At 37.8% G+C, this 11308-nt stretch overlaps 2 protein-coding genes across 3 annotated transcripts in view; both read left to right on the top strand.

Annotated features, from left to right (window-relative positions):
* Positions 1-3511, top strand: part of cachd1 (cache domain containing 1) — a 73201-nt gene extending 69690 nt beyond the window's left edge. Inside the window, exon 27 of the mRNA XM_088927797.1 lies at positions 892-3511. Coding sequence (XP_088783923.1) covers positions 892-1133 — 242 coding nt within the window. The 3' untranslated portion in view covers positions 1134-3511. The remainder of the gene's footprint in view (positions 1-891) is intronic.
* Positions 3512-9350: 5839 nt separating this feature from the next.
* Positions 9351-11308, top strand: part of raver2 (ribonucleoprotein, PTB-binding 2) — a 33338-nt gene continuing 31380 nt past the window's right edge. For both annotated transcript variants that reach the window (XM_088927796.1, XM_088927795.1), the window contains exon 1: positions 9351-9615. In XM_088927796.1, the coding sequence (XP_088783922.1) occupies positions 9367-9615 (249 nt within the window). In that variant the 5' untranslated portion in view covers positions 9351-9366. The remainder of the gene's footprint in view (positions 9616-11308) is intronic.

The raw sequence follows: 11308 nt of genomic DNA, 5'->3' as shown, positions 1-11308 counted from the left end.
TCAAGTAATGTTTCCAAAACCTGTGCATGTGTAAGCTTTAGTTTTGAAGCCTGACAAACATCCACATCACCATTTACACAGGGATGAGGCTAACCAGAGACCTACATGTATTAAATTCGACTTCAATATGAGCATTTGTTTCACTCCCCTTTTTAAACACTTCATATTACTCATTTGAAAAGCACGTTTTTAGTTCTAGAAATGTCTAGCCAGGCAGAAGACCGATCGTTCGTGATTGTAACTCCCTTTGGCTCATCTTTCTCCTTGATCAGTGGTTCCCAGTCCTGCTGGCTTTTCATACCATCTCACCTTCATTAGATAATTGAAGTCTTACTTCAGCTAAGAAGTGGCTTCAATTGAATATTGGCATTTTGTTTCTAGTCAAAAGCCTGGGATTTTATTTCACTCCCCAAATACAACAGTTAAAGCTCCAACATGTTTAAGAGCTGGGAGCAAACAGTTCAAATTAATCTCATTATTATTATTAAGTCAGTAAAGGATTTGATTGTGTAACTGAGGACTCTGAGGCTGGAACAAAATGCAGCAGGTGTGTGGGTCACCGCAACCAGTCCTGGAGGGTGCTCGAGTGTTGTATGCAAGCATTCTGTTGCGAAGGACGGTGTAAGAAACTGTGAATTCTTTCTGTAGAGTGAGAGTTTTTCTAACTCCCCTCAGGGGTTTCAGTACTGCCGAACAGGAGTTCTCTACTTGAACCCTTATGACTTAGGATGCCCCCTTGTGTAGGTTTCTATTTAATAAAGAGCATAGAATCCATTGTATCAGTGCTTGTCTTACCAGTGCAAGACACCTTCTCCACAGTGTTTTAAGGTGCGGCCGGACTCTCTTAATAAAAACCCTTCTGTTGTGTTTGTTGAACTTGCCTTCTTCTAGGCTACAGCACCATGAGCCCTCAGGAGGACAGTGAGAACCCACCCTGCAATAACGACCCCCTCTCGGCCGGGGTAGACGTGGGGAACCACGATGATGACTTGGATCTGGACACGCCTCCCCAGACTGCGGCCCTGCTGAGCCACAAGTTCCACCCTTACCGTCACTCGCACCACCATCCCCTGCACCACGCGCACCACTTGCAGGCCGCCGTCACCGTGCACACGGTGGATGCGGAGTGCTGAGGCTTCACCCCTGTGCACTGGTAGCACAGACCTTTGAGAAAACAAACAGTGCTCCGAGGCTGTCTTCAGCAGGCCCTTCAGGAGACATGTTCGAATCCAACCTCTAGCCACCTGGATTGCTCTATCCGCTGAACTGTTGCCAAGACAACGATAGGGTAAACGAATTGAAGAAGGATTGTTAAAACTGGATTTTTTGGGTTGTTGGACGACAACTTTGAGCATACTTTAAACAGAAGGGGAGTTTTCAGATTGCAGAACATGAGGACGGATGTCTCTATGAAAAGCTTAACAACCTCTTGGAAACTTGTGTAAAAAAAAATTGTAAACAGTGCATCTCAGATTTTTTTAAAAAAATAAAGCATTATTTTTCTACTATTTATTTAACTGAACTTTTAAAAGTAAATGCAGTAAATTCATTTGAACGGAGACTTAAGTAATGGTTTGTCATTCTGTCTTTGAAGCAGACTAGGACTTGTGATGACCAGACAGAACAATGGAAGCAATGAGCTTTCACCTCTTTTTTTTCTGTAACACAAGAAGTTTAATTTTAAATGCTTGTTTTGTTATTAGCATAAAGTGAAGAAGCTGATATTTCAGCGTAGAACATTTGTATTGTTAAACAGCTGCTTGAAAAAAAAAACTACAAGACTGCAAAGCCTTTGTGTGTAAAATATAGATTCATCCTAAAGATGAGTTAGACATCTGAATTTCACATTTACAGTGATGTACAGTGCCATTTTTATGACGTTGATGAAGTCATGTGTATCAGCTCTTTAAAGATGGATCCAATTCTTAAAATAATGCTCTGCAATATTGGGCACATGGACACAAGTTCAATGAATCCTTCTGATCTATCTTTTAAAATGTCAGAGCCACCTAATTCCAGGATTACACATTAGTTGATTAGTTGATTTACATGTAAATTGGCGGTGTGGTGGCTCTGTGGCTAAGGATCTGCGCCTCTGGCTGGAAGGTTGCCGGTTCAAATCCCACAGCCGGGAGAGGAATCCTACGCCGTTGGGCCCCTGAGCAAGGCCCTTAACCCCAACTGCTCCAGGGCTGCTGAATAAATGGCTGACCCTGTGCTCTGACCCCAAGCTTCTCTCTCCCTGTCTGTGTGTCTCATAAAGAGCAAGTTGGGGTATGCGAAAAGACAAGAAATGCAAGAAAATGTATATGGCAAATAAAGTGATCTTATCTTATGTAAGTTACTATCATCCTTTCCTGTTTTTGGATGGCTCCATATTTGTTTTCCAGTAGCATCACTGTAAAGTGGAAGTTTGCACAGGACACATAGACGTCATTTTCAAAATGAGTATAAAGTTATAAACCTTCTCATATAGTCAGATTGGCTTCCAGCTGGGATGTCTCAGTTAATACAGCTGTGTATAAGAGGGGGCAAATTTAAATTGCTAGAGACATACTCTTACAAAATCTTCACTGAAGATATGATTGTATGATTGTGTATATAAAATGTAATAGAATAGTACACTCAAATGCCTCTGTATTTGTATTTAAGCATCAGCCCAGTGCACTGTTAGGAAATGATTGTCAGATGCAGGCTTACTGAATCTTTGGTTTTATCATTTTTAATTAAAGTGAACATGAGAACAGTCATGCCATGCTGACAAGTAGATCCTTTAATTATACTTAGTGTATTATCCAAACCAAACCACGTTGTTTATACAAGGTTTTACAAAAATCTTAGCATTTTGTGGCCCTTCAATACATAAATCTTGAAGTTTTATGTAAAGAATAATGACATTCTGTATTATTACTACTTCATTTTTTTATTTAAAAACTAAAAACATTTTCTGCTTGACACATTCCCTACATTTTTCTATATGTAAAAAAAATTAAACCTGTTTTCTTTTTGTGGAGGGAAAGAAAAACTTTGACCATTTGGAAATGACCACTTTTACAACATTTACCCTTTTCTCCACAAAAATGAGGACTGCAAGAAGAGTATTTAATGATATAAATGTGCATATTTGTTCCAAATGGTTCACTGGAATTACTAAGGACAAATTGGTACAAACCAGGAGTAAAACAAAATTTTTTCATTTCATGGTGTATTTTTAGTGAAATAAAATTGTCATTTAAATCCAGATCTTTTTGCCATTTCTGTTATCACTCTGTACCATAATGTTTTATTTAAAGAAACACTGCCGTTTTATGTTTTTCTTGTTGGAGAACAGTGTCTACTGACTGTTGTAAGCAAGTATAATCTAGTGTATATTGAACACTATAAATTACATTAATGTACTGAAGGAAAGTCAATTTCTGTATATCATTCCTTTTTTATGTAATATATAAAGTAATGAAATGGAGATTTATTATAATGTGAATGTGATAAAAGTTCCACTTCTCATTTTCAAGGGATTTGTTTGCTCCTTAATGTCGACACCATCTGTACTCTGATTGAATTTTTACTGTCTGTACAAAGCTTGCAGTAATTGTGCAGTGTCTTACCTAAATCAGATCTGTAGTATGCTTACAGTAGATGTTACACCATTGCATGTTTGGAAATGCTATGACAAAGACAAGACCTTGTTTTGAACAATCCAGGTAACAAAATCATTGGTTAAATGTCGTACTCTTCATCCCAAAGGATCCCAGTGAAGCATGGCAGTCATTACGTGTAAAGCAGCCCCACAACACAGGTTGAGTAGAGAAAAGATAATGATATCAATTAAATTGAGGGGAAATTTAGATAGACCAGATTGATCAAGACCAAGGTTGAATTTGGGCCAGGATTCCCAAATGTTTAACACCCCTACTCTTACAAGCAGTGTCGTGGGAGTGATCAAGTACTCAGGGCCTTGGTTTTAACATATCTTTTGAAGGCCAGCACTTCTTACCACAGTGTGGCTCCTGTCGCAATGCTGACACATTGCCTTGAGAAATCTCCTCTAGAGGGAAGAGGACAACCTACTGGTCCACCAACTTGCTAACTGGGTTTTCCTTTACAGTGTCCCATCACAATATTGACAAGGTCCGAACGTGCTCAGCTTTTGAGATCTGATGAGCTTAAGATTGGATCTTGAAAGCTGAAAATGGAAAGGTGATTCTGACTTTAATTTTGAGCTAAAAAAACAAGCTAAACAATTTTATTTTTCTGGATGAGGTCTGCAGCTGGTACACTCCATGTACTGGAGAGATTCGCAGACATTTTCCTTAAGTGCCAAGTCGCGAATTTGCAAAGGGTGTCCCTTATTTTTCAAGTAATGAAAATCCTTAAATACAGCCTCAGTATGAATAAAACAAGGAATAATGAAAAGTAGAGCAGCAAACTTAAACGAGATTTATCAAGAGGATATTATGTGCGTTACCATCAGTTGTCACCTTTGTTCCGATTATCGAGGCCACTGGTTAGTTTTACAAGATCTGAATGCATTATTATTTACAGAATTTATATTAATATATATGAATGTAATCTTGCTTAACACTGAAAGTTCTTGCAGTATCTAAAATTGAAACATGTATAAAGTTGAGTTAGTTGCATAACAGTGAAACTCGATTTTAAAAGAAGCCTTTCCTTCTCTGGAAACAAGCATCTCGTGTTGCGTAAGAAACTGGTTCTGTCTTCTGAGCGGTTTCACAGGAGAATAGATAACCAAATAGTCATTGTTTATTTATAGGCTAAGTGCATTTCTGCAGGAATATATGTGAGCATCACTAATTTGTTAATTGCCAGCTAAAGGATATTCCCTCCTGTCTACTAACAGCTGTTTAATTTGAAACACTGAGAATATAACATGTACCATTCATACAGGACTCTCCACAAGCCTGCCGAATCTGCACTTTGAAACTTGGATTGGAATCAAGCTGCTGTGTAGATGAATTAATGCTTGAAGCTTTCATGGCCTTTACTGAAATCCAAAACAGACCATGTAATTTTGCCTTGACTTTTTATAAAAGAAAATGAAATTTGAGCCCTTTGACAAACCATTCTCTTTTTTCAATGTGCAAATACAATGAAGAGAATGAATGAACAAACAAATCTTCTACTTTATTAAATGCAAAAGTTAGAATGTGCAAGCCAAAAGATAAGATAGTAGTATAAGTGTGAGTAGCAGGGAGATATAGCTAAGAGGTGTTGGTGGGACCAGTAAGGGGCGCTCACCTAGCAGTCTGTGTGGTTCTTAATGCCCTGGAATAGTGATGGAGACACAACACTGTAAAAAGTCTCTGTTCTTTACGTTAGGGTAAACTGGAGGTCTTGACTCTTTGTGGTCATTAGTAATCCCAGGGCGTTTCTTGAAAAGAGAAGTGTTAATCCTGATTTCCTGGCCACATTTTCTTCCTGGCCTTTACCAGTCATGCCCTTCTAATAATGCCCATCTCTGAATTAACTTCATTACCCTGTTCTCCTCCCCACTGATAGCTGGTGTGTGGCGAGTATACTGGTACATTTTGGCTGCCGTTGCATCATCCAGGTGGGGCTGCACATTGGTGGTGGCAGAGGGGAGTCCCCATTACCTGTAAAGCGCTTTGAGTGGAGTTTTCAGAAAAATGCTATATTGTAAGTATAAGTGTAAGGATGTTATTATTATTATTATTACATAATTCTATTGGATAATTATGCATTTTTATTTTTATCAACTGCAATCTCTGTTTTTATACACAATCTATGAATGTTAGCATCCATCGTTTTTGGGCAGTTCTAGCTTGAGTATAGTGTATGCTTTGTGTGGTGATTTGTTTTTTTTTGGATACGGATTTGGAAATTAAACCCCACAAATGGTATCAAGATTTGTGACTGGAACACTGAAAAGGGTTTTTTTCCCTTCATGGAGAATAAGCTGGCGAAAACTGGAACCGCATCAGTCAACTGCAGACCGACAGGGAAATTTGAGATAATTCCCTGTCTGTGCCAAAGAACTGCTCTGCTGTCCAAGTTGCTTGAGGGCATCAATACTGTAAAGGATGCTTATCCATGAGGAACAGTGAATTCAGGGTGTATTGTGCTCCTTAAGGAACCTATTTAAAACCGTTTTTGCTTTTATTTTACTTCTTTCTTACCTGTTTTAACTGGATTGCACACTTGCTGATTAAAGCTGGACAGATTTTAAATCTATCTGTACCATGGCACAACCGCCTGTTCATCTACAAAATAATATAAAAGTAAATTATCCTGGCTTATAATTCCAGTATTCCACATGAGAGTCCTCTTCCCTGCCACCCACACACTCATAATCACACTACCTTGCAGGCACAAGTTCAAGGTTCCTACTGCTTTCTTACATAAACGAACACATCCCAGGTGTTCAATTAGCCTACTCTGCCACTCACTAACACCTACACAATAGTTTTGTGCATCAGAAATTTCCGTATTTTTCAACTCCCACTCAGCATTTTCCTGAATCATACATTAAATGGCAGTGCTCTTTTTGCTTTTGTTTCTACAGCACTTTGGTATCATTTCATACTTAGGTATGAAACCTTTCATTACAGGTCTTGTTTGCCATAGATGTCTGTTTTAATTTGAAGAATTATAGTCAATGTTTGGGTAATCCCAGATCGAAAATATGCTGTATGTACAAAAAAACAAGAGATGACATTTGTTTGATTATTGACTAGAGTAGAAATGCTCCAGATAGTGGTTAGCTGTTTAACCACTGGTTCAATCTATCTACTTTAAATGTATACAATTCTTGAGATTATAGAACAACTCATTCTAGCTGTATATACTGTAACCAAGATCCATTTTCCAGTCTCAGTAAGATGTACTTGATGTATCCAAATGACTATTCCATGAAATATCACTGTAAGCTCAAAATGAACTTTGGGTCTCACTCATTTAATTATCTCAATCATTCAACTAATTGTTTTGCTTTATGTTAAAAGTAGAATTTACTTTTCTCTAACCCTGAATTTGAGCTCTTTTTTAAGTTTATTTGCTCTTACAAACAAATGCATTGTATAGATATTTGATTAAACGACCACAACTTTTGTCCAGCCTTATTTCCATATTAATTATCTCCATGTCCCCCTATCTCTTCATGTTTTGTTCATGAACAAAAGGACAGAAGAATGGTTACAAACAAGAGGATCAGCCCATCTAGCCTGTTTTGTGATTACCAGTGTATTTATTCAATGATCTTATCCAGCTGTTTCTTAACCAAACCAAAGGTAACAGCTTCCACATTATTACTAGGTAACGTTCCATACTTCAACAGAATGAAAGGATATAAAGATAATTTCATTAGTTTTAGACTAGAGATCTCCTGTTTCACTTGTTTTGTGGTTTCTAGTATCAAAAACTGACAATAATGCTTTATTTTAACTTGATTAAAGTTAAGGGGAGGAGTGGTGGCACTGTGGCTAAGGATCTGCGCCTGTGGCTGGAAGGTTGCTGGTTCAAATCCTGCGGCCCGCAGAGGAATCCTATTCTGTTGGGCCCCTGAGCAAGGCCCTTAACCCCAACTGCTCTAGGGGTGCTGTACAATGGCTGACCCTGCGCTCTGACCCCAAGCTTCTCTGTCTGTGTCTCATGGAGAGCAAGCTGGGGTTTGTGAAAAGACACATTGTATGTGGCTAATAAAGTGATCTGATCTTATCTTATAAATACCAAACATAGGCATTTACAATATGGTGACCTGGCCATCTGAGTATTATCATTATATTAATAATAGTGGGCAGTTTGGTCAGAATTCGAGGCTATTAATGATCTTCATTGCTAAAATGTTTTTAGAACTCTGTATCCCTGGGATATTCAGGTGTTCTCCCCGTGATATTTTGTCTGAATTAATTTGGAATTCACAGTTACGTTTTCAAAATATTACCATCAACATGAACTATAAATAGCTTCACCTGCAGTGGTTGCTGGTGTCACATTATGTGCTAAGCTCAAATGTTTTATACCTCAGAACTTTTTGCTTGTGTTATCTCTATTGTTCTGTTACACTTGTTTAAACCTGGATGGGTTACAATGCTAACATCCGTTTTGGCAATCCTTGGAATGAACTTACATTCTGAGCCTTAAACATGCTACATAAAATATTGTAAGGTACTAGAAACCTTTTTTTGGTTCAATACACATTTTTCCAATAGATACAACTGACAAATCCACAAAAATGGCAAGATAATTAAATTCATTATTCATAGTAATTGTTTAGTGCTTCCAGATAATATAATGTTAGTTCAGCAGTAGTAATGGTTAGCATGTGTACAACTATATCTAAGCTATAGTTGTATTGAAATGTATAATGACTAAAAGAGCTTACATTATGATTCACTGTAAATTATTGATGTCTTTGAGAGTTGATGATTAAGAGTAGGGAACATGAATTTGGAATTTGGTAAGGAATTTGATAACACTTTGCTGCTAATTTCATTGCTTCCATTAGCGACGGGACTTGCTTTTCAGCTTACAACACATTGTATTCTAAAAACTGCTTCAGTGGGATGTCGAGTTATGAAATCCAAGGCATACATATGAAGATGAGGATGATTCCTGGAGATTCTGCCAGTAGCTGGCATTTACTCTTCAGTCTGTGAATTGGCGTACACCCACAGAGAGACGGCGAACCCTTATATAAATCCTCTTGGCACTATAATAGCCTGCCATCCTTTCTGTTTTTCCAATTCACTGTGGAAGGAGGCCCACAGTTCTGATACCTTCCTTTGCTAATGCCTTTAAATCTGAAAGAAAACGGTCACAGTCTTCTCTGTGGTAAAGCAAACACTACTTGTAGTATTTCAGGTGGGTAGCTAGTATAGTACATTTTAAGCAAATAAAGCAATTAAAAATGTACTTCTCTACAGACAGGATGGATTACTTTGACAAAATCATTGCATCAGTAGATATACTGTAAGCATATAACAATTATTGTTGTTTTGGATTTATTATTAATATTATTTTATTCACTGGGTTGTTGATCCCTAATGCTTTTTTGGCATATAGTGATTGCATCGTTGTGTATGTACTTTACATACAAAGATTTGTAGATTTAAATGAAGAAAGCTTGGTACTTATTTTCAGCTGGAAAAAATGGCGGACTGTTATACAATGTAAAATTAATTTAATTTCAAAGGTTGGTCAAAGGGTGTTTTTTGGTTCATTAATTGTAGTGTAAATTGAATTGTAAACGCTAGGGGTCGCCAAGTATACAGTTAAGCGAGTTCAGGGCCTGTCTTGTACCTTTCCGCCTGCTCCAGAGTTGGTGGAGCGACGACAAAACAACCGCCCACCTCCTGCTTCTGCTCACTTGCTACAGAGCTTTTCAAAATGGCGGCTGCTTCCTCCATAGAGCCGCCGAGCGTGAACGATTTGAAACAGGAAAATTCACCTTTTCCGGACTCGGATAGCCCTGAGAGCCGACAAGAAGAAGACACGGGGTCCGAAGGTCCGAGCCTACGAGTTTTGCCTGAATTAGAGCCGGAAGAAATCGAAAAGAGGCTGGAAAAAACTCGCAGGGAGCTGAGCAACAGGAGGAAAATCCTGATTAAGAACCTACCCCAAGATATTACCAACCAGGTAATGGGGATCATTAACTGACCGGCAAAGTGCATCTTCAGTCCTGCGCAGTACTCAACTGTGAGAAACTTTCAAGCATGAGTCGGGTGCATGATTAATGTAGTAAATAATATAATAACCACCTAAGTATCACTTCTGATGTACTTTTTTGCAGTTATAGAATACGTTGGTTGCCGTCAAAATCAGTAGAAAATTACAGTCTCGAAGTTTTGTATTTGACTGTTACGTGTTCCCTTTACAGCACTTACCATAATAGGGGCAGAGTATCAGAGATTACTCACAGTTCTTAGATGGTACAAAATCTTTCTTGGTCAGAAAATCAGTTGATGTGGAACACTTCTAGGATTCAAGCGTTTCTTGTATGCGTCTTTTAGCTAGATGTTTTATCTATGTTGATGAATTATATTAGCCTGGTTATATGAATGCTATGCGAGAGTATAGATAACTTGTCGGTGTTTCCAACTATATTATGTACTATACTATATATAATTATTTTGTATTTCGTAGAACTCCACGATTCTACAATTTGATTTTATGTTATTATTTAGGTCCTGTTTCCATTTGCTGTTGCAAAACTTTACATGACCCTTTTTTGTCAGCCGAACATTCAATACAATATGGCATCTGGTGATTACAAGTGACGTTATAAATGATGCAGCACTATCGAGGTCCTCCAGTACAGGACTGTAATGTCGTTTTGTATACTCGCCTGAAAAAAAAAGAAGTATTTAACTGTCGAGTACAGCCTTTGGTCTTGTGTGTTTTAAGAAGGGAGGAAAGTTTACTTGGTTATCTTCTGTAATTGCTTACTCTTGCATATAAATGTTTCGGTGTCTATAGAGTTGGAAGCTATAGTTAATTTAGCTTGTCAGACCTGTCCGCTAAGGAGCAAAAGCAATGAAATATTAATCTGTGTAATATAGGTTTTTGCTAAGATTATAGTCTTTTAACTTTGACTCTTTTCACATGTTGTACGACTTGTCATTAATACCATTATAATTAATTTAAAATCTTAATTCCCACAGCAAAATGGGCACATGAACATTACACATTAAAGAGACACAGAACCTGTGTATTGTTTTTATGAAGGGTTTTTGTCTCTTGGGTAATTTCTTTCATCAAAGAAAACATGTCACCATGATCAGTTTCTCCTTGAGTGCGGTTGTGCACAGATTCAATAATGTTTCAAATGAAATGCTGCTGGCGATGTAGGGTGTAAGCAGTCACCTGTTTGCAGTTTTGACCACTGTGGTTAAAAGATCAGAGCTAAAATCTGATCTTCAGTTGTCTTACAACCTATTACTCTCAAACAGTATCTGAATCTGCTTCAATTGTGATTATACTTTAACAGAGCTGTAGACTATTCTAAATGTAAAAAGAAAATCTGTTTCAGAATAATAACACTCTGCTGTCATCACTGCCATGGTGACAGTGAAGATGCCAGAGAGACACCAAAAAATGTTTCAGAGCACCTTTTGAAAGTTGAAAATTGAGCTGTATACTTGTGATATTTGATTTAGCGTTTTCAATCTTTTGCTAGCTAACCTTTGTGAGCCCTATATATACATTTTCTGGCAAATATCGATTTTTTAAAATGGCTCGGGTTTATGCACAACAGCTACTGTATTCTAGCTCCTATGTTTAATGGGGAAGGGAAAGTATGATATTATTTAGGCCAGAACATTCTTTGCCT

The sequence above is a fragment of the Atractosteus spatula genome, chromosome 11, assembly GCF_055471065.1.
Source record: "Atractosteus spatula isolate fAtrSpa1 chromosome 11, fAtrSpa1.hap1, whole genome shotgun sequence".
NCBI lineage: Eukaryota > Metazoa > Chordata > Actinopteri > Semionotiformes > Lepisosteidae > Atractosteus > Atractosteus spatula.
Note: the sequence above shows the minus strand (reverse complement) of the source record. Positions and strands in the feature narration are given on the sequence as shown.